The sequence below is a fragment of the Clytia hemisphaerica genome, unplaced genomic scaffold (assembly GCF_902728285.1).
Source record: "Clytia hemisphaerica strain Z4C2 unplaced genomic scaffold, Clytia hemisphaerica genome assembly, whole genome shotgun sequence".
Lineage (NCBI taxonomy): Eukaryota > Metazoa > Cnidaria > Hydrozoa > Leptothecata > Clytiidae > Clytia > Clytia hemisphaerica.
Window position 1 is genome coordinate 2,350,852 of NW_027103334.1, and position 27,239 is coordinate 2,378,090.

General features: G+C 37.5%; 2 protein-coding genes across 2 annotated transcripts in view; both read right to left on the minus strand.

The window, feature by feature from the left end:
* Positions 1-19,492, minus strand: part of LOC136816294 (filamin-C-like) — a 36,678-nt gene extending 17,186 nt beyond the window's left edge. Inside the window, exons 1-4 of the mRNA XM_067072623.1 lie at positions 19,273-19,492; positions 18,515-18,708; positions 13,310-13,707; positions 12,365-12,588 (exon numbers count right to left, since the gene is read on the minus strand). Coding sequence (XP_066928724.1) covers positions 12,365-12,588; positions 13,310-13,707; positions 18,515-18,708; positions 19,273-19,492 — 1,036 coding nt within the window. The remainder of the gene's footprint in view (positions 1-12,364; positions 12,589-13,309; positions 13,708-18,514; positions 18,709-19,272) is intronic.
* A 932-nt stretch (positions 19,493-20,424) lies between these two features.
* On the minus strand, positions 20,425-26,845 carry LOC136817368 (filamin-A-like). The gene is made up of 3 exons (XM_067073712.1): positions 26,616-26,845; positions 25,679-25,840; positions 20,425-20,788 (listed from the first exon to the last, which is right to left on the minus strand). The coding sequence occupies exons 1-3, from the start codon at positions 26,743-26,745 to the stop codon at positions 20,436-20,438; spliced, it is 645 nt and encodes a 214-aa protein (XP_066929813.1). The 5' UTR covers positions 26,746-26,845; the 3' UTR covers positions 20,425-20,435.
* Between the last annotated feature and the right edge of the window lie 394 nt (positions 26,846-27,239).

Consider the following 27,239-nt stretch of genomic DNA (forward strand, 5'->3'; position numbering starts at 1 on the left):
GTGATGTGAAGCGAGTGTACGATTTGGGTGAGAGGAGTGACGTTGATAGCAGTTGTAAATTTTTATTTATTTAACTGATGTAATGAAATGAATGAATGAATGAAATGAAATGAGAGATGTTAAGAAAGGAAAATAAAACAAGTTAAGAGAAAACTGAAATGTTAAAATTTAAAATTGATAAAAATCATGTACATTAAATTAGGAAGGAAAGAAAAAAAAGAGTAAAAGAAATTCATTTATCTATGTTTAAAACGTTTGTGTGTAAGGAGACCGGCATTAGATCTTGCCTTGAAATCGCAGAGTTCACAAGAGAATTGCGCACAGATTGGCCTAGTTTTTCTTCTTTGACGTAGAAGATTTCTATGCTCACGCCGCTGTTCTTCAAAAGCTTTCAATGAGTTGAAACAGGTTGCTCTCCAACCTGATCTGTTTTGGCAGAGATTTTCCCTATCATTTACTAAGCCTAAATTTTTAATATTGGCCTTAGCTTTATCTTTATAGCGAAGAAGAGGCCTACCAATCTTCCTGAAACCTTGAGAACATTCACCATATAAAAGAAATTTTGGAATGCGCTTATCATCCATTCGAACAACATGCCCTAGCCAACGCAATCGTGATTTCATAAGCATGCTTTCAAGGCCCATGCAAGAACATTTCGAGAGAATTTCGTTATTTGTAAGTTTGTCCTTTAAAGAAACACCTAGAATCGATCGAAGACAACGCATAAGAAAATAATCTAAAAGATTGATGTGTTTTCTGTACAAAATCCATGTTTCAGAAGCATAGAGAAGTATCGGTATAATAATTGCTAGATAGACACTTATTTTTGTTTGCAATCTGATACCACGATCGTTCCAAAGTCTGTGTCTAAGACGTCCGAAGGCAGAACTCGCCTTTGCAATTCGAAGTTACCAAAGCATAATCATCAGCAAACAAAAGTTCACGAATTAAGTCATAACTTAACTTAGTGCGAGCCTTAAACCGTTGCTGATTAAACAATCCACCAGAAGATCTGAATTGGATTTGAATGCGTTTATCACAATCCTCAAAAGCATGAGACAGCATCACTGAGAAGAGAAGAGCAAATAAAACAGGAGCCATTACACAGCCCTGTTTGGTGCCATTAGAGACATTGAATGACTCTCCACCGGCATGAACTGAGGCTTTCATGCCATTGTGAAACGATGAAATAACACTAAGCATATTTTCTGGTATACCAATGTTACATTTTATATTTCCCCACGGAACTTTTAGCTAAAGATGTCCTTTGTGTCGCTCTTACGATCATTATCTATCAATTGTAGCAATTATCTCGTTTTATATTCTCAAAGTAATTATCTTTTATACGAATCCCTAGACGTTTGTATTTCCTTTGTAGTATAGTCACTAGCTCATTGTTTCTAGTTTTTTCTAATGTCAGAATTTTCACTATATATTTTTTGATCGCTCTGTATGAAGTTAGTTCAACAGTGCGAGTTATGACAAGAAGACAGAATGAACGAGATGAATATTTTTGTCTGAAGTCTATGGCTCACTTTGAATTCAATACTTTACAATAACTCGCAAGAACCACCACTTATACCAAGAAGAAATTTGTTTATTAGTGGAAGTGAAGTCTTCGTACAAAAGACTTTACCAATTTGAGAAGGGGCACTCGTGGAGTCCATCTATATTATAATACGCTAAAATCGGAACTCTCCAATTCTCGCATGAAGCTTTTTCGCTAGCGATTTTTAAGCAGACGGCAATTCTTTTTCGCGCCTTTTCTGTGTTGGTTTTTACATTAGTAAAATTTCAGCTTTAAAATGAAAGCCGTGAAAAACATTTAATCTTTTCTCTCTTTTTCTTATCTTCTTTTTTGAATATTTTCAGGAGCACTTTGAAATTGAAGACTCTTCTTTTTCTTTTTCATTTTGAAATATTTAAGTTTCAAATTTTCAAAGCTATTCAAAGTCTTTCAAAGTCACCCTCGAATGTCTACCCTCGAATGTCTACCCACGATGGCTAGCCACGATGGCTAAAGGACTTAAACGAAAGAATATATTTACAAGATATTTTTCATTGTGGTAATTTCTAGCAATGCAAGATCTTCATTTCTTCCCAGGCAGTTTTCATTTAATTTGCATTCAATTTACTCTATCATTTTAAAGTTTTCTTTTCAAAAACCAACTTGATGAAAGTAGTATCAAAATAGTTTTAATTTTCTTTGAACATAAAAAAAAATGTCTGATGTAATTCTCCTCCGAAAATACAAGAAATTATATTAAGTGATTTGACAAAAGATGTTTTCCTTTTCCTTGCAAAGTACAAGAAATTACTTCAATTAGTTTTCCTTGGAAAATTCAACATATTTTTTTAGGTAATTTTCCTTGAAAAATACAAGAAACTGTACATAAGATGATTTTCCTTGGGAAATACAAGAAATCGTAACAGGGTATTTTCCTTTGGAAATACAAAAAACTGTATATAAGATGTATTTTCCTTGGAAAATACAATAAATCGTACTCGGTGATTTTCCTTGGAAAATACAAGAAATATGTCTTAACTATGTTTCCTTGGAAAACATAACTAACTGTTCGTAGAAATTTTCCTTTTACATTACTAAAACATATTTCGCATAAGTAAACAAAATATGTGTAATTTCTAAAGTGAAAGCGAGCGAAGCGAGCGTAATAATCATGTTAAAGAGTCGTCTCGGACGACGCCGGGACGGCTAGTATTCCTGATTTCTCTCACGACATTGGAGAGCGGGTGTTCGTCAATTGGCATCCGAGGTGATTGCTGGTCAATTTGAGAAGGGGCGCTCGTGGAGTCCATATTCCTGATTTCTCTCACGACATTGGAGAGCGGGTGTTTGTCAATTGGCATCCGAGGTGATTGCTGGTCAATTTGAGAAGGGGCACTCGTGGAGTCCATATTCCTGATTTCTCTCACGACATTGGAGAGCGGGTGTTTGTCAATTGGCATCCGAGATTTACCGCATCAGAAGGGACATCTTGGTCCAATTCCCTGAGGTGATTGCTGAGAACAACCTGAGAAGAGACGCTCGTGGAGTCAAAATCCCTGACAGATTCCAAGATTGGTTACATCACAAAGTTACTTGGTTGGTGAGGTATACCATTTATTTGTTTGTTCATCGTTTGGAATCACATTTGACCACTTGACTTACAACTGTACCCTCGGACGATCGCTTGTATCGTTATCAGAGTACGATTCCAATCGATATATTGAAACTCATATCGATTTCAATCCTACCAACCTCGTCTTTGTCAATCAATATAGCTCATATAGCTTGGGTACCGATCTCTCTCAAAACACATCTATATAGCTTGGATATCGATCTCTCTCAAAATCCATCTATCGCTCATATAGCTTGGATACCGATCTCTCTCAAAATCCATCTATCGCTCATATAGCTTGGATACCGATCTCTCTCAAAATCCAACTATTGCTCAACGATAGCTTGGATACCGATCTCCCTCAAATCCAACTATCGTTCAAATAGCTTGGATACCGATCACTCTCAATCCAACTATCGTCCAAATAGCTTGGATACCGATCTCTCTCAAATCCAATTATCACTCAAATAGATTGGATACCGATCACTCTCAATCCAACTATCGTTCAAATAGTTTGGATACCGATCACTCTCAATCCAACTATCACTCAAATAGCTCGGATACCGATCTCTCTCAAAATCCAACTATCGTTCAAATAGTTTGGATACCGATCACTCTCAATCCAACTATCACTCAAATAGCTCGGATACCGATCTCTCTCAAAATCCAACTATCGTTCAAATAGCTTGGATACCGATCACTCTCAATCCAACTATCGTCCAAATAGCTTGGATACCGATCTCTCTCAAATCCAATTATCACTCAAATAGATTGGATACCGATCACTCTCAATCCAACTATCGTTCAAATAGTTTGGATACCGATCACTCTCAATCCAACTATCACTCAAATAGCTCGGATACCGATCTCTCTCAAAATCCAACTATCGTTCAAATAGTTTGGATACCGATCACTCTCAATCCAACTATCACTCAAATAGCTCGGATACCGATCTCTCTCAAAATCCAACTATCGTTCAAATAGCTTGGATACCGATCTCTATCATATTGCTCAAATAGCTTAGATACCGATTTCAACTCAATCCAATATCGCCAAATAGCTTGGATACTGATCACAATTCAATCCAACTATCATCACATAGCTTGGATACCGATCTCAATTCAATCCAACTATCATTACATAGCTTGGATACCGATCTTAATTCAATCCAACTATCATCACATAGCTTGGATACCGATCTCAATTCAATCCAACTATCATCACATAGCTTGGATACCGATCTCAATTCAATCCAACTATAATCACATAGCTTGGATACCTACCTTATTTCTTGAATACGATTGCTCAGTTCAAGTTTTAGAGCAGATTGAACACCGATCGCTCAATCCACGTCACAAGCAAGACTGGATACCGATTGCTCAATTCACACTCTGCTCCCAGAGACCTGGATACCAATCGCACAACTCAAGTACACAAATCATAGATCACACCGATCACCACATTCAATCTAGACGAACAAAGTCTAGACATCAAGTCAAGTACCACTATATCTTGACTCCAATAAGCAGCTGGCTAACAAAAATCAGTAACTGCCTTCCATCAATTAAGTCTTGAAGAGACTAGCTTCAAGCCAACACTCAACTTCTTCTCTTCTCCATCCATCTGTCTCGACATAATGCCGGAGGCAAGAGAGATTTCTCAAGCAAAGAGAAAAAGGAACAGCAAGAAGTACATGATCACTAAAACCATAGAGGAGATCAGTTCACTAATCTTAACCAGAGGTAGTCGAACTAAGGTAAAATACCTTCGAACTGCTCTCGATGACATGCATCATCAAGCTGTTATACTACACGAAGACCTGATGCTACTCCTGGAAAACGATAACCCTGATTACAATGACATCTGGATCGATGACCTCTCCTTGAGAATCAACTCTTGTTGTGGTGACGTTACAACATACCTGAAGGAACGTGAGAACGACACGTTATCCTCGTCTTCATCGGAAAAAGTTAAAGAAAGAGTCCAAATGTGGAGAGAAGAAACCGCAACCCAAATCCAAGAAGAGGAGAAATCCCTGACAGATGACAGACCTCAATCACTGCCTGACGATATTACCGCAGCCTTCTCACAGCTTCATGTCACTGAGAACCTTACTGAAACTACAAACAGACGACACAATGCTGATGTAAAGAAATCATCTGATGTAAAGCACATAGGAAGGAAAAGCAGCAGCCTTTCAGACTTACCACATCTTGCAAATTCACAAGAAACAGCCCCCTTTCTCGACAACTATCCTAACCTGCAAAGGGGAAACCAACCAAACTCAAGTTTACCCAGTCCTCTCCGAAGACCAGATGTTTACGAAGACGGACTAGACCCAACTTCAGAATCAAGACTCTACCTTCAAGAACCAATCCAAACAACAAGAGATCAACTCAAATCTCGATTATCAAGTGGTGAGTTTACCAACCAGGACTTGTACCAAAGTTACGGAAACAGTCGAACACAAAGGCAAGTTACGTTCCAAGAAAATCTGCGAACCGATGCACCACTGAATAGTCCAATCATTGAAGGTGATCCTCTCCACAGTACCTACATCATTCAAGACAAACGTCAGCCAAGTGTCAAAATAAAGTCCACAAGGGAGAGAGATAAAGAAACCGAAAGGGTATCGCCGGAAGACAAAGATGAATCTTCCTCCACACAAGCTGTAGATGCTTGGATAGACGACCTCAATCGATCCACTATTAACATCATCCCAGATGGTAGGATCCATGACGTTCAAATGCAGATGCTCATTCAGCAAAGACTGCCACCCCAAAGACTTCCTACCTTTGATGGGGCCGCCGATAAATGGGTCTTGTTTATCTCAAATTTCTTCGATATGGTCCACAATCAACCGTACTTGGACATCTTTCAAAAAAGAACCTACTTAAACCAACACCTCGTGGGCGAACCAAAGAAGGCAATAGAAGGCTTCGCAAGTGACACCGATGGCTACATCGCTTCACTCAAACGACTTAAATACATGTTTGGTAATCCTTCACTGGTTGCCCAAGCAACAATACGAAAGGTTGTCACTGGTAACCAAATACCCGAACATGATTCAAGGTCTCTAACCCAATTCTACTACGCCCTGTCTACTTGCATTAATACATTAGTGAAAATGAAGTATACGGCTGACATCCACAGCACTGATGTTCTGAGACAAATACTAAAGAGACTTCCCAACCACCTCCTGAGAAAATGGTCTGAGTACTCCTTGATCCTCAGGCGAAAGGCAGAACCAAACCTGATCCATTTGGAGCAGTGGCTACAAGCAAGAGTTATGGCTTCAAAGGACCCAAACCTGCCAACTGATCGAAGTAATCGAAATGGTCCACGTGTTCACAAGTTTGGTCCAACAGACAATACAAGGCACTGTCCATGCTGCAACGGTGATCACTACCTATTCAAGTGTGAAGGCTTCAAAGCAAAACCAGATGACGAAAAACTCAACTTTGTCAAGTCAAAGCGTCTATGTTTTAACTGTCTTGGTCAAGGACACGGTGTCAGTACCTGCAGCTCAAAAAAGACTTGTTTTGCAAAGGGGTGTAAGAAGCATCACCATACTACAATCCACCAGGCAATAGTAAATTTGGAGTCCAAGGCCAAACCCGAATTTTCTAAAGACAAAGATAGAAAGGACGGGCCAAAGTTACCAAGCATCAACATGACCAGAAACGATTACAACGTCTTCCTGAAAGTCGTCCCAGTAACAGTTACAAACCAAGCTGGTCATTCAGTCAATACTTACGCCCTCCTCGATAGTGGGAGCCAGTGTACACTCATAACAAAGAGCCTTTGTCAATCACTCAAGTTGCCAGGAAAGGTAAAGAAAGTTTCCTTTGGTACCATCAAAGACGAGGAGGAAATGCAGGCCAAGATTGTCAACTTAAAGTTATCCTCCACAGATGGAAGCTTCGTCTCTCAAGTGAAGAATGTCTACTCTCTACATGAAGACAATTTCAAGGTTCCAGGACAGACAGTTCCAGTAACAGATGACCCTAAATGGGATTATATTCGAGACATCGATCTTCCTCAAGTAGAATCGAGACAAGTTCAAGTCCTCATTGGTGCCGACGTGCCAGCAGCTCTACTTACCAAAGAAGTTCGAAAGGGAGCGTCTGGTCTACCCTATGCAACCAAGACACCTTTAGGATGGACCCTGTTCGGGTTATACGAAGGAGGTGCGTCAGGATCAATATGGATCAAACACATCAGACCAAGGGTTCACAAAGAGGAGAACAGACTGGACGATCTCGTCAAACAATTCTGGGACACTGAATCCTTTGGAACAGAATTCGACATGCAGGAACCAATGTCAGTGACGGATAAGAAGTTTCTAAAAGTGCTAGAAGACGAAACTACCTTCGTAGACGGCCATTACGTCGTACCCATGTTATGGAAGTCTGATGAGAAACTTCCTGACAGCTCACCAATGGCATTCAGGAGACTATCTTACCTCACCAAACGCTTCCAGAGGGACCAAGATTACTTTACCAAGTACAAAGAAAATGTAGATGGGTACCTTAACCACAACTATGCCCGGAAATTGACAAAGGCAGAATCCAAAGAAAAATTAACCAAATCATGGTACCTTCCCCACCACGGAGTGATAAACGAGAATAAGCCAGGGAAGGTGAGAATGGTCTTCGATGCAGCTTCAAAGACCAAGAATCAAAGCCTGAACTCCAGTCTTAGTACCGGTCCAGACTTGCTGAACAGTCTACTTGGGGTATTATTACGGTTCAGGAAACACAAAATAGCCATCGTCGCCGACATAGAGAAGATGTTCTATCAGGTTCGACTTAAACCTGAGGATACCGACTCATTGAGGTTCCTCTGGCACGATGATCCACATTCAAAGGAAGAGCCAGATCAATACAAGATGCTCGTCCATATCCTTGGAGCCACATGTTCGCCGTGCTGTGCTTCATACGCCCTTAGAAGAGCAATAACTGATCAGAAAGGCAACTTCCCCTCAGATGTCATCAACACACTCTTGAGGAACTTCTACGTTGACGATCTCCTCTCATCAGTAACCAACGAAGACAAGGGGAAGGAGCTCATCAAATCATCTGACATACTGATGGGAAATCGAGGATTCAACCTGACGAAATACAACAGCAATTCAAAGGAAGTCCTTCAAGCCGCTCCAGAACACAAACGCGCTTCGAATACCTCAATTGAATTTGAAAACACGATCACTCGAGCTCTAGGTGTCAAGTGGGATTTAAAGGAAGATTGCTTTCTCTACAACGTCAACGTCGATCCGATCCCTACTACCCTCACAAAGAGACTGATCTTGAAAAAAGCATCAACAGTATTTGACCCTCTGGGCTTCCTAGCACCATTCACACTCAAAGCTAAACTGATTCTTCAAGATTTATGGCGTTTGAAAGTCAATTGGGATGAACCACTAGATGTCAAGACGAACGAAGTTTGGTCACAATGGCTAAAGGAGTTGTCACAACTATCAAAATCAATCCGCATCCCCAGAAGTCTGGATCTAATCCCTGAATCATCTCAACTTGTTCAGCTACATGTCTTCTGCGATGCTTCAGAAAGAGCCTTCGCTGCAACTGCCTACATACGAGTCGAAGAATGCGGCGCTGTTCGTGTTCACATCATTATGGCAAAGACCAGAGTTGCACCAATAAAACAAATATCTTTACCACGCCTCGAACTGCAAGGAGCAGTGATGGCGGTGCGAATCAAAGAAACGATCAACAAAGAATTCGACCACGACTTCGAGCAGACCATCTTCTGGACTGACTCGACGCTGAACCTGCAATGCATCAACAATGAGGAGAGAAGGTTCAGAACATTTGTGGCCAACCGTATTTCTGAAATACGAGAGCATTCCGAAGTATCCCAATGGAAGTTTGTTCCCGGAAAGACAAACCCATCAGACTTAGCTACAAGAGAGGAAGGGTTGAAAGCAGTAGAAGACGATGTATGGCTCAACGGTCCAGCGTACCTTAGGCTACCTGAATCGGAATGGCCATCAATCCCGAAGATTCCCCTAGACGAAAACTACATTGAACTTCGAAGGGTAAACGTCACGCAAATGAACGTAACCAAACCTCTTCTACAATACGAGAGATTCTCCTCTTGGCGAAAGATCGTCCGTGTCATTGCATGGATACACATCTTTTTCAAGAATTTCAAGGCAAGTCGAAAATCATCGAGCAAATCCAAGCAACTGACATCCACGCAAAGACTAGAAATCATCTCATCAAGTCCAACTTATCAACCAACTCTACAACAAGAAGAGTCAAGTGAGCACCAGCTTGTCAAACTCATCCAAAACGAATCCTTCCCAGATGTAATGAAGCAAATCCAAGAAGGACGTCAACTGAAAGGTTCTCTAAAGAAACTTGATGTGTTCCTAGATGATCAAGGAGTTATGCGTGTTGGTGGTAGACTAAAGTATGGAGACTTTCCCTATGCATCCAAACATCAAATCGTCCTACCAGCCAACAACCTGCCGTCATCTTACTGGGCAGAAAGTTTCACAACCAATTCCACCATGTCGGAAAAGAGCACATGTTGTCACTCCTTCGGCAGCGTTACTGGATTATCGGTGGAAGAGCCATGTGTAGACAGATCATACAATCATGCATCACATGTCAAAAGCTAAACGCCAAACCATCATTTACAAAGATGGCGAACTTACCAGAAGACCGAATAACCGTATCAACGCCTACGTTCTATCACACGGGTGTTGATTATTTTGGTCCAATACTCGTCAAGGTACTGCGAAGCCGTGTAAAGCGTTGGGGATGCATATTCACCTGCCTCACAACACGAGCAATTCACTTAGAAGTTGCACCATCCTTAGAATCAGACGACTTCATCAACGTATTGGAACGCTTCATTTGTAGGAGAGGAAGCCCAAAGCTAATTCGTTCCGACTGTGGGACAAACTTTAAAGGAGCAAACAATGAACTCAAGAAGGAACTAGAACGTATGGACTCTGCCAAGATCGACCAAAGTTTGAGACGTCAAAGCATTGAATGGGATTTCAACCCTCCAGAATCCCCACACATGGGTGGGGTATGGGAACGGATGGTTCGAAGTGTAAAGACGTCACTCAATGCGATCATCATGGCCGAATACGTCGTGTTAAACGATTTTACTCTCCTGACAGTCCTCACTGAAGTAGAAGCACTTGTCAACAGCAGACCACTAACGTCAGTCAGTGATGACACGTCTGACCTGGACGCGCTAACTCCAAACCACTTTATCATTGGAAGAGCTTCTACTCTACTTCCAACATGCATCACTTACAATGACAACGTGACTCCAAGAAAGCGCTGGAAACAAGTCCAGTCAATCACTCAACAATTCTGGGATAGATGGAGAAGGGAATACCTTCCAACTCTAACCGCTCGAAACAAGTGGACTCGAGCTTCAAAAAACGTCCAGGTTGGTGACCTGGTCCTGGTACATGACACCCAATCACTCAGCCGCGGCAAATGGCTGCTCGGCCGCATCAATCAAGTGTTTCCTGGTCGGGACAATCGTGTCCGAAAGGTCGAAGTCATCACTCATTCCGGTCGTTACACACGGCCAATCACAATGATTTCACCACTCGAATTGAGCAACTAGGATTGCACCCCACCAGGAGAACCAGCATCCGTATCAATCTGGTATTTAACACCTTCATTGGTTGGTTGACAATTATATCCAATTTGTTGGTCGTTATCCACTGATTCGATTAGTATTCGTATCCAGCTGTGGTGCTGGTTGGTTCGATTGACGTTCGTTGTGTTAATTGGTAATGATCAATGGGCATGTTGGTGTTGGTTGTAAACTTCATTTGAGAGGTTTTCTCAAGGACGGGGGTGTTACATTTTATATTTCCCCACGGAACTTTTAGCTAAAGATGTCCTTTGTGTCGCTCTTACGATCATTATCTATCAATTGTAGCAATTATCTCGTTTTATATTCTCAAAGTAATTATCTTTTATACGAATCCCTAGACGTTTGTATTTCCTTTGTAGTATAGTCACTAGCTCATTGTTTCTAGTTTTTTCTAATGTCAGAATTTTCACTATATATTTTTTGATCGCTCTGTATGAAGTTAGTTCAACAGTGCGAGTTATGACAAGAAGACAGAATGAACGAGATGAATATTTTTGTCTGAAGTCTATGGCTCACTTTGAATTCAATACTTTACAACCAAGCTTCCTTAAAACTTTCCAGAGAGCAAGCCTATTCACAGTATCGAAAGCTTTAGTTAGATCGATTAATACCATGCAAAGGTCATTGTTTTTTTCACGCGACTTTTCTTGAATTTGACGCAAAGCAAATATCATATCGACAGTACCTTTGCCAGCTCTAAAACCACATTGTGATTCGGGATACACATCAGGGACAATATGAGTTATTATCCTATTAAGGACCACCCTAGCAAGAATCTTACCAGCCACAGACAGTAGAGAAATACCTCTGTGGTTATCACAAATATTACGAGCACTTTTATTCTTGCAGAGATGAATGATTGAGGCATCTTTGAAATCTTGAGGTACACTACCAATTTCCCAAATAAGGACAAAGAGGTCATGTAGTTTTTCAACCAAGGAAGCACCCCAAATTTAAAAATCTCAGCAGGAATACAATCATTTCCTGGTGCTTTGTTAGAAACTAATTGATTGATCGCCTTTTGAACCTCTTCAAGAGAGGGATTATGACCAAGTTCTTCAACAACTGGACGCTGTGGAAGAGAATTAACAACCTCATCATCAACTGTTGAATCACGATTTAGAAGTTCTTCAAAATGTTTTCTCCATCTGTCTAAAACTTCTGCTTTGTCAGTGATGAGAGTTTGACCATCAGTATCTAACATAGGCGACGTGCCATTTGATCTTGGACCATAGACAGATTTCAAAATTTGATGAACGTTTTTGGAATCTTTGCGATCAGCAGCTTCTTGAAGTTCAGTAGATTTTTTGTCCCACCAGGAATTCTTCATAGCTCTTAGTTTCCTTTGAACTTCACGCAAATAAGATTGCTTCAATGAGTTTGAGGTTTTGCAGTCCATCCACAATTGATGAGAAGAGTGAAGATGATCACTAATTATTAGTATTATTACTAAGCATTATCATACAGCCCACATATTACTGTATTACAACACGGATAAAAAACGACTCCAGTCTAGTAAAGAGAAAGTAATTTGAAAGATTATGTTCATGAAATTTGAGCAACAGAGTAAAAATATAAACGGGCGCACATACCTTCAAATGAGTGTATTCTGATTTTAGTGAGATCACTTTTGACATTTACAACTGATGGAGTTTTTGGAATATCCTGGTCTTTGTATTTGATTTGAACATTGTGATGACCTTCTCGTTCAGGTGTATACTTATATAGTCTGAGCTGTGAATTTTTTTCCTCGTATGTGATGGGCAGTCTTTTGTAGTCTGGTCCGAAATTAAACATAGAGCAAATTGGTACAAGACTTAAAAAAAAAAAAAAATTAGTGATACACGCTTTTTTTTTATAAGACACTTTATAAGAATGTCCATGATGAAAATGGTCAAAAATTATCACCATCATGGAATTTTGCTACTCAAGCTAAGAATGTCATTTTTAGAGCATTTTCATTTTCATTGTCAATTACCCCTAAGTAAGGCTCACTCCTTTCACAAAAATGCCATTTTATGCTTGAGACGTATGTACTAAATGTTAAATCTAGTCTGAATTAGGATCCTAACCTAAGAATGCTGTAAGAATATTAAAGGATGATTTTCCCAGAAAAGTTAAGAATATCCAGGATGAAATGGAATTACAACACACACCATTCTTATAAAAAAAAGGGTGTATGAAAAAATACAGATTTGTGTACGTCCTGTCTCACTGACCCGGTGGGACCCCGGTTCACTGAAACATCTGGCCGAAATTTATTCTACAGAGAAAAATACTCTTCAATTTTATCCCCAATGAATGAGAAATTAACTTTGATTTCATCCCCATTTGAAATTAATGAAACATTGAATTGGATTTTTAGAGCTTGGAACAATAGAATTTCATCCCATTGTTGTAAAAATTTCCCAATATAACTGTGACAAAGATCTTTATGTCAATGATTCTTTCTCCAATTGTTCTAATGATGCTTTCGATAAGCTCTTATAGCATCGAAACAACCCCTCTTTGAAACTACCTTGCTAAATATCCAATACATCAGCGAGTACATGCGTATCCAAATACAGTTGACGCTCTCTAATTCAATTTTCAAAGGAATTTTCATCGAATACGGGCGGAGCCTATCGAATAGTAGAGTTTCGTTTATGAGGGTTTTCTTGTTGACGGTAACTTTCAATATTATCTTGTAATGGAGCGTACCAAAGAGTAGAACGTCGAATTGGAGAGCGTCAACTGTACTTATGGAAGTGTCATAAAGATCCTTACCTGCTACAGAGACTTGTATATCATCGAAAGGTATATTTTGTTCGCAGCGGACGTAAATTTCATTTTCTTCGCCAACACGTGGTTCACTCAGCCCAGGCCCCGAAGCGGAGAAAGCTTCAGCGTTCGATACGTCAGACATGGGTGGCATATAACCGTTTGATAGTTTAGCCTATTAATATATAGATGAAATTGATAAATTAAAGGATTTAATTAATATGATTTTACAAAGTTTGAAGACCCTAAACATTGCATTTATTTGAATGACAAAAATCAAATAAAGACTGTTTTACGGTAAAAGTTTAAATTCTGATTTTCAGCTCATGTTTTACGCTAGTATTAATAAAACAGATTTTGAAGCAACGACAAACACGGCATCAATTTCAAGATCTCTCTTATGATATTTTCTAAAAGAAATTCCACAGCTTTTAGTATGCAGTTGATAAAATCATAAGCATATGTATGTAAAAGGTTGAAAACTGCAAGCTGCATACAACAGCACGTTGCTAAAATCCTTTTGATTAGTCCTGTGCCAAAAGTTAAAGATACTTTATAATTAGCTTTTTAAACATGTTTTCAGCACTGTTGCGTTATACGAATTTTAAACAGTAACCCCAAATTTGTCATCTGCCAGATGATTTCATCAGGTAAACTTACTTGGACAGGGTCGTTCACTACAAGTTCCTTCCCAAGTTCCGCATGGCTGGGGAAAAAATTATTTTTTTTAGAAAATTCAAAATCTGATGGTCCCAGCAAAAAGATGTCGTAATTCTGATGACAATTGAGGTATAAAACATGCCTTGAAAATATTCGTATAAAAAATTATGAAGGTTGAAAGTTTTGTGATGACGTCATCATAACCATTTCCTGACAAAATAGCCCTGCCTCACAGCCCCGATGGAACTGTTTTCCTCAGTGGGTATAAAAACCCCTACTAAAATCCCAACGGGGATATAAGTTCTATTGTTCCAAAATCCAGCATTTTTAAAAAGCATTGAATTTCGAATGGAGCTGAAGTCAAAGCCAATGTCCCAGTGGGGCTAAAATTACAGGGTATTTTCCTAATGAGAACGAAACTTTTGCCAAATTTTCTAGCGGGGCCAACGGGTTTGTGACACAGAGGTGTTAAAAGCTTAGGAGTGTCTACTTTTGGCTGAACTTTGCTTTCTGATAATGTTTGATGACACTCAATCCAGTGAGGTAGACTGACCACTTGGCAAGGTCATCATTTTGAAAAAGAAAAACGTCAAAAATCCAAAACTACTTGAAAGTTTAAAAATATAATCAAGAATCGAAAAAACTATTATCCATAACTGATTTCCTATTTCCTATATCCCTTATTTTCAAATAAAAACATCGCTTTAATCCTATTTCGACATTCCAAAAACACCTAGAGCAAAAGCTCTATTATATACTACCGAGCCTCTTTATCGTGCCATCCGTCCAGTCTATCAAAAAGGTTTTAAGTGGACCCTGGGCTACACAGGTTTTAACTCAAAAAACAGTAAACCTCTAGAAGTCAGCCAAATATCAACGAAAAAGACACAATAATGAAATTCCTGCAAAAAAAAAGTAATCAAAAGCCGTAGCATCTACCTTAGTCAATAAAAATACCTAAAGAAATCTGTGTTTTTATCTAATCGCATCATCATATCATTCCTCATCATTGGAAGACAGTTTATAAGAATGTCATTGAATACTGGTAAAGCTCATCAAAATCTCAAAAAGTCCACTACAGTCATGGATTTTTGTTATGAGCTACGTATCTGAGTTACTAATAAAGTTAAAAAGACAGTAAATGGCAGATGACCCTTCCTCGATACCAACAAAGCTAATGATAAATACTTAATTGTCAATGAAAGTTCTTTCAATAAATGTAGTGACTTTTTTCCAATGTCTATTCAATTTCTTTTAATAAGGAGAGATTTTAAAATGCATTGAATAACCCATTAAACTTATAGATCTTACGGTATTATATGAGGTTGACGATGTTTTATTATATAATAAATGAAAATAGATTAAGAATAAAAAATGAGTAGTAGCAGTTTCCCTATCAGGACTCTACCAGGAGTGCCTATACATTTACGCTGGAAAGGTGTAATATCAATATTGAGGATGCCTGATATTGAGTAATAAATTATAGTGTCTTTTCAAATTGCTTTTGTTTTCTGAAACAATGAGACAATTGATAAAACACCAAACAAAGAAACGAAGCTCTGTTCAAATCACTGACTGGACAAAGAAAGCTACATCTGCAATTTTTAATCGGAGTTTCTTTGAAAGTTTTATCCGCCAAGAATCCATTGCAGTGTTAAAGATTAACATCAAACAGCCCTACATCATCGCAAGTATTCAAGGAAAAGTTAACCTTCCACTATTGATACATTTACACTACTATTGAGTAGTGCTACCATTAGGCTACCACTTTCAAAAAACTCCGATCAAAGATTTTGGTTGACCGGGATTGAAAAACTTTCTCCAGGGTTTACAGAGGGCTCAGTGGTTCAAACGCACACTCAATAAGTAAATAACGCTCAATTGCAACTGTGACTGCTGCAAGTTGTACCATGACTATCAGTATCAAATTTACCCGAAACATCAATTTTAGCATCAAATCCCACAATTTCATTAGCTTCCAATGTGAGATTCACCAAAACCATCGACTAAAACTTTACATTCACCAAAACCATCAACTCAACCTTTAAATTCACGAAATCCATCAACCCAACCTTTACATTCACCAAAACCATCAACTCAACCTTTAAATTCACCAAAACCATCAACTTAACCTTTAAATTCACAAAAACCATCAACCCAACCTTTACATTCACAAAACTATCAACCCAACCTTTACATTCACCAAAACCATCAACTCAACCTTTAAATTCACCAAAACTATCAACCCAACCTTTAAATTCACAAAACCATCAACTCAACCTTTAAATTCACAAAACCATCAACTCAACCTTTAAATTCACAAAACCATCAACCCAACCTTTACATTCACCAAAACCATCAACCCAACCTTTAAATTCACAAAACCATCAACTCAACCATTAAATTCACGAAATCCATCAACTCAACCTTTAAATTCACCAAAACCATCAACTCAACCTTTAAATTCACCAAAACCATCAACTCAACCTTTAAATTCACCAAAACTATCAACCCAACCTTTAAATTCACAAAACCATCAACTCAACCTTTAAATTCACAAAACCATCAACTCAACCTTTAAATTCACAAAACCATCAACCCAACCTTTACATTCACCAAAACCATCAACCCAACCTTTAAATTCACAAAACCATCAACTCAACCTTTAAATTCACCAAAACCATCAACTCAACCATTAAATTCACCAAAACCATCAACTCAACCTTTACATTCACCAAAACTATCAACTCAACCTTTAAATTGACAAAACCTTCAACTCAACCTTTAAATTCACAAAACCATCAACCCAACCATTAAATTCACCAAAACCATCAACTCAACCTTTACATTCACAAAACTATCAACTCAACCTTTAAATTCACCAAAACCATCAACTCAACCTTTAAATTCACCAAAACCATCAACTCAACCTTTAAATTCACCAAAACCATCAACTCAACCTTTACATTCACAAAAACCATCAACTCAACCTTTAAATTCACCAAAACCATCAACTCAACCATTAAATTCACAAAACCATCAACTTAACCTTTAAATTCACCAAAACCATCAACTCAACCTTTACATTCACCAAAACTATCAACTCAACCTTTAAATTGACAAAACCTTCAACTCAACCTTTAAATTCACAAAACCATCAACCCAACAATTAAATTCACAAAACCATCAACTTAACCTTTAAATTCACCAAAACCATCAACTCGACCTTTACATTCACAAAACCATCAACTCAACCAAAACCATTAACACTAGCATCAATTTCATATAAACCATACACTCTAGCATCAATTTTACCAAAACCACCATAAACTCAAGCACTAATTTCAACATTTAAAAGCATTTGATGTACTGAATCCAAAAGGGTGGTGGTTTTTGAGCCAGTTAGGTACAATAGTTCAGAACCTCGCCATGATGTGGAAAGAAAAACGAAAACAAATATAGTGAGTAAGGAGGTGCAACCGGTTTGAACCGACGGGGGAAAATTTAGATTTCAACCCCTAAAATGGCCCTTTTTCAGACTGATTTTGTTGAGAAATGAATCTTTTGAGCGTTTGAATCTCGATGTTTTAAAAAATAACTACAATGATGGTCAAAACCTATTGAGAATTTAGCTTATTTCCTCGTTTTTCGAAATTTGGAGTTCGCGCGAGAAAGTCGCTTTTGGGCTAATTGATAAATCTATTATATATAAATATATTATATTTAGTATTTCAGGGTTTATACTCTTAGGTTCCAAATAAACGGGCCCCCCCGCTTGTTAATTTTTCGAAAATTTTCCAACCCCCCCGGACCTTATTAGGACCCCCCCCGTTTATTAATCTCTAAGAATATTTTCAGCTGTCAAAGAGAAGACCCCTTATTTTGCTCTAAATAGCCTGATTTTAGCCTGATTTTACCTTATTTTTGGGTCTCAGAAGTACAATTTCCAACCCCCCCGGCAATTAGGTCCCCCCCGTTTATTAAAATCTAGAAAATTTCCCAACCCCCCCGTTTATTCGAACCCCCCCGTTTATTTGGAATCTAAGAGTAGACTTTCAGGCTATATTCTGAGCCCTATTGGACCATTCTTGAACTTTTAGTCTTAAGTCTAGCGTTAAAGCTCAGAGTTAAAACTCTACCCTTCCATCCTAATTTAGAGCGCGTCCAAATCGTTTGTGGTTATAAGATTTCGTAGGAATTTCCCTTTTTTCTTAAATATACGACCATGATTGTACTCTATCGTCAGAAGTAAATTCAAATAGTAAACCAAAACCGTTAGATAGAGAAAACAAATTAAACAGTAAAGAAAGAAGGGATCTTACATTTCGGAATTGAACAGTGTATGCCATAACAGCAAGTTCAGGGATATTAGGGTTTGCCATTTCTTGTGCAGTAATGATGGATGGTACACCCAGACAATCATCAGCAATTTGCATTGCGTTTTTACAATTCTGAACATCATCATCTGGTTGATTCTCAATGTGAATTCCTGGTGCAAAATTATTGACCAAGGAGCCTGTGAAACAAGTGGTTAAAGCAAGCCTTTTTGAATCAGACGGCGAATGGACTTTAAACAACAATTAGGTTAAAATTGTCTCAAATTTTGAGTCGGAAAAGCGTCTTTTTGAACCTCGCTGGGAAGGAAATCCGAATACTGTAATACTAGAGCACCTTGAAGCCACTTTTTGGTGTCAACAAATTATATATTACTGATCAGTCTAGAAAAAACTCTTCAATGTAAGATTTGAAGCCACTTTTTTCTACATAATAAGTTGTGGCCTGCCAGATTTTCAAACAAGTACAAGATTGAAAATAGCCTTTATGTCTCATTGGTACCACATTATAATACACTATTTATAAGAGCACCAAGTAAATTATAACCGAATCAAGGCTGTTCTTATATTATCTTGATTTTCAGACAAGGTTTTCACTGAAATTGTAGGGTATTTTTCTTCCAACCGAGGACAAAATTTTGAGCGAATTTTCAGTGGGGTTGGGGCCCCACCGGATCTATGACACAGAAATGTAATATCATAGTATCGCAACAGTAGGATACAGGAATCTAAAAAAATGTTTTTACCTAGTGCTTTACCATCACTCCAATCATTGTTAAAATTCTGTACAGGGTGTTGTTTATTCCAATCATTGACCAATCCCAGAGTCCATTGTTCGCCGATCCCATTGTCTTGCGTGAAGTAAGATAAATACGTCATCATACTCAACTCGTCCACGTGTGGGTTGGTCATGTGATATGGACTGATAATTTGCGGAATGCCGAATTTCTCTTCCGCAAGCTTCATTCCTGGAAAGAAAGTTAGAAAAGTGGAAAGTCGGAAAATTATCTGTTTTTAAATAGCACGGTTATAGTTAATGATGTTAAACTCCCGGAGACTCTCAGAAGTGTATGTTGGAAAACATGTAAGTATTTCTTCTGTTTTTTTAACAGTGCTCGATACATAAGTAAAGCGATGTCAGCCAGGAAGAAAAGAAACTTTGCTGGAAAACAGAATTCTGGAACAAGCTCGAAATCAATTCAAAAGATATACAGGATAATCTTACTTATATTGGGCTATTCCATGTTTTATGTGTACAAGGGGTGGGCGAACATTTCCAGGAGATAATTCGCGAAGATTTCTCAGGGGGGGGGTCTAAGGAAAGTTTCTTCTCGTTATATTTCAGGACGTAAAAAGTTATTCTAAAACTTCCATTGGTTAAATGACTGATTTCAGTTCCTCCACTCTCACTTCAAGGAATGAAGAAAAGTTTTTCCAAGGATATTTTTGCAAACTTTTCCATTTTCCAGGAGGTATCCAGAAGAAGTTTTAGGCTTGAAAATGTTCGTCAACCCGGATACTAAATGGAACTGCCCATTTTGAGGTACAGTTACTAAAATTCGGTTAGTTTGATAGAAGGCTTTCGTTTATTGAGGTGCTATCACTCAGTGTAACCAATAGTTACTCTCTGAAAGAGAGGCACGTATAGGTAACATAGCACCAAAAATGCCAATACTTTCACAATTAACTGGTTTACCTAACCAGCTCTAGGCCGCTCTGACAATAGTTTTGTAAAAGCTATAAGTCACAAATTAGCCTCTTTTTCTCGTTAGGGAGTTGTTTTTTCAATCAAATTGCAATTTTTAGTGAAGTTATAAAGTGTTGTTATTTAACCTCGTTTCCTGCCTATTTTTTTCCTGTGGCTTTTTTATGCCTACTGATAGCGCCGGATAGTATTCTCTGGCGTCCATCAGTAACGTAAATAAAGCCTGGGATACACAGGGACGAAGTTGAAACAATATTGAGACATACCTTTTGCAGCATTGTCAACGGGATTACTTCGATCGAGATGTTTATAATCTGGACAAAGTCCTGGTTGAAGAACATTAATCAAGTTGCATAGGGCTACACCATCGTTCCAATCAGAGGTCAGGTTGGTAATCCTTTGTTCAGGGATCACGTGTTGAAGCCAAATCAATAGAAGTTTCTTCAAAGCAATCTTTACATTTTTATCGTCAGCACCAACAATTTGATATCGAAGAATGAATTGCCATAGTAACCCGAGAATCATTTTAACGTTACCGTTGACAATGTGGTCACTATCTGTCGAGAAAAAGGAAAAGAGTTCTTAGTGTGGTGAATGTTAGTTATCGGTGACAATGAAGCCGGGACCAAGTGACTAATTTTATAAGCACCAAAGTTACAGGGGAAAGAACAGGTAGGTTGAATGATAATCAGTTTTTTTTTTAGAATTTTATTTTCTCCAGGAATTTCAGCAAGATTGGCTCTCCGGGATTCAATTTCTCACGCTTATAAACTGAAGTTTTTCCTTTCAACCATTACAGTAAATTTGAGTGGCCTAACAAGCATACAAGCATTTTAGACCCATAGATAGAACCTGATATAGTTTAAAAAATCTTTGTTCTATGTTAGTTGGAATCTGAAATTTTGGACAATCGCTTTCTTTTGACAAGAGGATGCCAGACATTTGGCTAACAAATGATTATGATAAATTTACTGCTCTCGTCTTAGATTGAAAGGATGACGAAACAAAAAGGCTCTTAGCGTGGAAAAAAACTGTTCGTTTTAGGCAGGCGTGTGTAATGTAAGAGTCGTTGGAAAAAGGTATATGAGACCCACAAACTTGTGAGCCAAAGGTGAACAGACGGAATATAGTTAAACCAAGAACTCTTGATCGCAAAGAGATGGCGGTTTTAAGAATACATCAAAAGATTTCTACCAAGAGCTCTAGCAAGATACAATCTAAGTAAGGGGAAAATATCTACTCGAGAGAAAGGTCTTATGACGTAATTCCTTTACGTGAGGCTGCTAAATTTGATTTTAACTACGAAAAGATTTGATAAGAAAACGGGGATTCTTAAAGATTGATAAAATATTGCGAAAAATAATCTCACGAAGGTTATTTTGTGCAAACTTTCGTTTCAGACAATACAGCCTCGCCACTTGGACAAATAAATGTGCGTTTCATAAGAATTCATCATCTTATAAAGATCACCGTGAGTAAGCTGTATAGAGGGCGAGAAGGCGTGAGCGCTGCTTGAGGGCGGCTCACTAGAGAAGCTGAAGAGTAACTAAATTATAAGAGGATTTTGAAAAAAAAAAATTAGTTTAGCCGAATTCCGACTTTAGTCTCGTCAGCCACTGCTATGGTCTCGAAGGGATACTAGGCCCGAATTCCTGAGATCAAAAGAAAGAGCCAGTACTCTTACAAAAAAAAATTCTTTAAACATCTAGCAGTGAAGACGGTTTTACCGAAAAGCTTTTGCTGAAAATAAAATAAAACTTGTTGTCTTTTCTTATAAAAAAGGTTGTGGTTGTATCTTGTGGTTAACTTTTCAACATTCGGGAAACAGTGATGTTCCACATGTGTTTTTACCCCTTGTTATCAATTTTCCGTAATTCGGTCACCTGGAGATTCCTTCACACCACAAAAGTTGGGAAAAAGTTGAAAAAACAAGTTTCACATTTTTTAATCACAAACTTGTCTACTTTGTTTATCTATCATTTTTTTCATGAAAATAAGGGGAACTCAGACATCCTTCTTGGCTAAGTAAGATAAGCAGAATATCATGACCTCTTTTACTTAAAACTAGTTCGTACCGCAAAAAAAAATGTTTTGAAATTTTGCTGACATCAGTACTTTTTAGCAAAATTTCGTATTTTGCTGATTAGCCAAACTGGAGTTATTTGAAAAACAAGTTTTGCTGACGTCAGCACTTTTTAGTTTTTACGGTTTTTCGCGAAAATAAGGGCGTAAACAATTAGGTAACACCCCTACAGGGCAAACTTCATTATGGTATCATTCGTATTCAATCCTCATTCAATCAAAAGATATCACATAAAGTTGGTTGATTAACAGTATGCTGTTTTTTTTTGTTGTTTTTTACTACTTTATAGAGTCAACCAGCAATAATTTTTGTTTGATATCTTTTGATTGAATGAAAATTTTTTTCACAGTGATAATGATCTAAGATTGAAGAATCACTCCTGTGAAAATGGTACTTAATCATACCACTTTTCTACAAGAAGTTGATTTTTTTCTTCTTCAATTTTTATTTTCATTTTTCTTTTTTTTTCAATTTTTTTGCTTGATAATATTCCACCCACAAATATCTTTTCAATGAGCACAGAATCGAAACTTGATTCGAATTCTATCAAAAGTTACAGCCATTTTTGTCTCAGCTGCAAATTATTTTGAGACAGACTGTAAATCATTGGTTTGCTCATTTTCTGCCGGCTAATGGTCTTCAAAAATCATCAGTCAATTTTCATATTTTTGAGAAATGCCATAACTTACCTGAGACAGCTCAACATTATGCGATTTGGGGAAATTTAAAACGGCAAAATATTCAAATTAGGCAAGGCAAGGATGACTTGCCCCTCCGGCAGCCTTAGCACTGTAATAGCATAATGTCCAATTTAAATCTATTAAAAACGGAAATGAAACTTTCCAGATGTAATTAAAGATAACAGCTAGTTACATTTAATCATTGCTAATTACAATCAAACCGCAGGACTCCCTTTTTAATTAACACAATACTATAATTAGACCAGCACATGGAAACAATTAACGAAACAATCAACCACTAACAATATTAGCATGAAGCTTAGACTCTTCGTGTCCTGGGGCAAAATACCCCAGTTGTTGAAAAAAGCCAGTGGGCGAAATAATCATTACAAAGAATGATGATGTATTTTTCCACACTCTCAAATACGCGTTTTCTTTATAAGAACATCCAAAATTTTTGAAGGCTTCGAATGTTCTTATTTTTTTGAGTTTTAAGCCTAAAAATGTTTTTAACATGTTCTTATTTTCACCATGTTTTGAGAATTTTTGTCCTTTTTTTAAAAGAAATTGGGTGTTTTAGAGTCTGCAAAGCCTTGAAACGTTCTTAACATTGTTCTTAATATTTTGGCCATTGAAGCCTTATGTTCTTACATAGTTTTTTCTTATAAAAAAACGTGTAGATGAAGAAAATTGGTTCTTACTTGACAAGATATCCAAAATTGAGATACAGTACTCTACTTCGACAGTACTCACATCAAATTTTGCAGGATTTTGTTGTTAGAGCACGCAAAGTTCCAGTAATGACACCGAATTCCTCGGTCAATTTAAAAATCCTCTTTTGTAAAAATTTTGCTATATTAGTTTCATATACACGTTTTTTTTATAAAAGCAAACTATATAGGCTTCGACGGCCAAAATGTTAAGAACATGTTAAGGCTTTATGGACTCAAAAACACCCGATTTCTTAGGAAAATAAACTATTTTCTTTATAGGAAAATGGACAAAAATACTCTCAAAATGGTGAAAATAAGAACATGTTAAGAACATTTTTAGGCTTAAAACTCAAAAAGCTAAGAACATCCTGACTTTTGAATGTTTGATGTGTTTTTGACTTTTGGATGTTCTTTTAAAAAAACGTGTACATGATGGGAGAATTTGCTAAAAATCAGTTTGCTTCGTCTCCCCGTAAGGATTCATCTCATGAACGGAAAGCATATCTCGAACAAGGGATTTCGCCCAACTGTCTGCACGCTTTTTCTTTTATAAGAATACACTTTATAAGAATATACGTGATAAAATTAGCTAAAAACTTAAGAATATGCTAAAAATACCTCCATCGTGGAATTTGGGAACTGAACCTAAAGAATGCCAGTTTAAGAGCATTTCACCTGTAAACTAACAATTATTCCCCAGAAATGCTAAAAGGTTCTTAGCTTTAGGTATGTATTGCATGCTTGATTTAGGCTGGGTTTGGATTCTAGCCTGATAATACAGTAAGAATATTTCAGGATGATTTTCCCCCAAAAAGTTAAGAATATCCACGATGAAATTGAAAAACGCCATTCTTATAAAATAAACGTGTACCTCAGAAATTTCGCAACTAGTTTTGATAAGAGGGAGGAATGACAAAAAGTTGACCTTTTTTTGAGATTTTAGCAGAAACTTTCCTTGTATGCTCAAAGTAGGCCTTTTTCTAGGACAATTGAGTCTCCGACGACAGGGAACCCAAATTATTTCGAGTTACAGGAATTTAATATTAAGGAGTAAGGTCTATAAGGCATTGTTAACTGAAGGGACAGAAAACCTTTTCGAGCTCAGTAGAAATACGAGTTACGAGTTAAAGAGAATCCACTAACTGCAGGTGCGTGAAAGTTTTTGTCCAAAGGAAAGACAAACAGTTCAAAAATGGTCGTAAACGTCAAAGTTAAGCAGAAGCACCTTATCATCAGACTCTATTGGAAAATGCCGAGGAAAAGCTGTTGGTGATGGAGTAAGAATGAAAAGACTCCAAAAATTGTAATCGATTGAAATGCTTCTGTTTTGATAATAATCTAAAGATATTCCCGTGAATTTTGGCAAGGTTGATCACTAACAACAAAGGTGTGATAATAAAGCTACACAAAATGTTGAAATTTTCCCACATTTTTATCGCTAATCCTTTTGTAATTGCATTATTGAATGCAATGAAAAAAATGAAAACTTTAAATTTGGTGCGCAATAAAAAGTGAACAAAAGAAGAAAAAATCAAGAATTCTGCTTGTGTTAAGAAAAAGAACAGTCATAAGCTGTTAATCTAATTTACTCTTTATAGAAAAAAATTTTAGTCCTTATGTGTGCAACATGAAAAAAGGTTTCATTGAAAGAAACAATAAATCGTGATTCCGTCTAGTTCATTATCGACTGAGGAATATATCTCTAAGAACCCCAGATATTGTCTAATTGGATGACAAAAAAGGCTAAGTTTCATTCAGCGATATTGATAATCGAATTATCAGCAAAATATCTTATCGGGAATAAGAGACGTGTGACATTTTTTATTTCATGTAGGTGAGAAATAGTTAAATTATACAACAGAGCTCATCTTATTAATCTTCAATAAAAGCCACGCCCAAGGCCGCACCCAAAACCGGCCCCTTAATCTCTATAGAGGTTTCAAACTATAAAACAGGATGATGATCACTTACCAATACTGACCATTTTGACACCGTCTTGTTCTGCAGCTTTCAACACCAGAGAAACATTATCCATATACTGATTGTGAAATTTCGGTTCTTTCGTATATTTACCAATTCTTTTCTTAGAAACGACTTCATATAAATGTACCAAGTTTACTCCGTCAGCAAAACCTAAACAGAGAGTTAATACAAAAGATTTACTGTGCACCTTTTACACGTTCTTTTTATAAGAACAAACTATATAAGAACATAAGGTTTCGCTGGCCAAAATGTTAAGAACAAGTTAAGAACATTTTAAGGCTTTGGAGGACTCAAAACACCCTATTTCTTAGGAAGATGGTAAAAAATATTCACAAAATGATCAAAATAAGAACATGTTTTTAAGAACATTTTTAGGCTTCAAAAATTTTTGATGTTGTTATAAAAAAACGTGTAATGTGTTTAGCCATACGGGGGAATTATGTTTGAGTCTAAAAGAGATAAAATGACTTCGTAAATGAATACATCATAATACGCCTCATTATTCAACCATGGTATAGTCCTCCTTTAACTGGATTAACCTTGACCCTTTCAATAACACCATGTTTTCAAGTCATTTTAGACACCCCTGTCTCACCGGGGGAACTTTTTTTCTTAATGGGGATAAAAATTCCTATTGAAATCCCAAAAGGGATAGAAATTCCTTTGTTTCAAGGTTAAAAAATTCAGTAGCGATGGTTTTGAAGTGCAATTTTTAAACATTGAATTTCGAATGGGGAATGTAATAAAAGTTAATTTCCAAGTGAGGCTGAAATTCTAAGGTATTTTCCAACCGGGGACGGAATTTTTGCCCAGTGGGGCTGGACTATCCCAGCGGGTCTGTGACACAGGGGTATTTTAGGACACCGATAGCCTAACTTTCAAATGCTCTTTTGTTGAAAACTAAAGTAAAAATGTAACAGCATACCTTCTCCCAAATTTTCAATACTTCGGTCACGTTGATTGAGATTAGCATTGACCCAATTACTAAATGTGTTGATTTGCATATCAATCCAGTTGCCCTCCGATCCTTTGACTGATTTCCTTAAGTGACTCATCTTGAAGCTAGGTTATTGGATGATTGGAAGGTGTTTGAAGTGTTTCTACTGTGATTTGTTTATTGAATTTTAGGAAGCTCTAGCCCTACATTTACTTGGCTATAACAAACGAAAAGCATAAAGTTAATGTTTGTGAAGGTTATTTGGCATTGGACTGTTCCATTAAAAACCATACATGAGGATGGACGAACCTTTCCAAGTCAAAAAAAATTATTGAAAATGTGTCGATACCCTGGAAAATGGCGAAATTTGCAAAAGTACCCTCGGAAAGATTCTATTCATCCCAGCTGGCACACAACGTTGTTTCAAAGTTTATTTAACGTTATATGGACGTTGTGAACGTTAGATAAACGTTAGATTAACGTTGAAAGAACGTTGTGTGCCAGCTGGGATACCTCAAAGTGAGGATGAACGAACTGAAATCAGTCTTCTACCCCGTGGAAATTTTAGAATAACTTTGGAAAAATGAAAAAAGACCCCCTGGAATTTTTTTT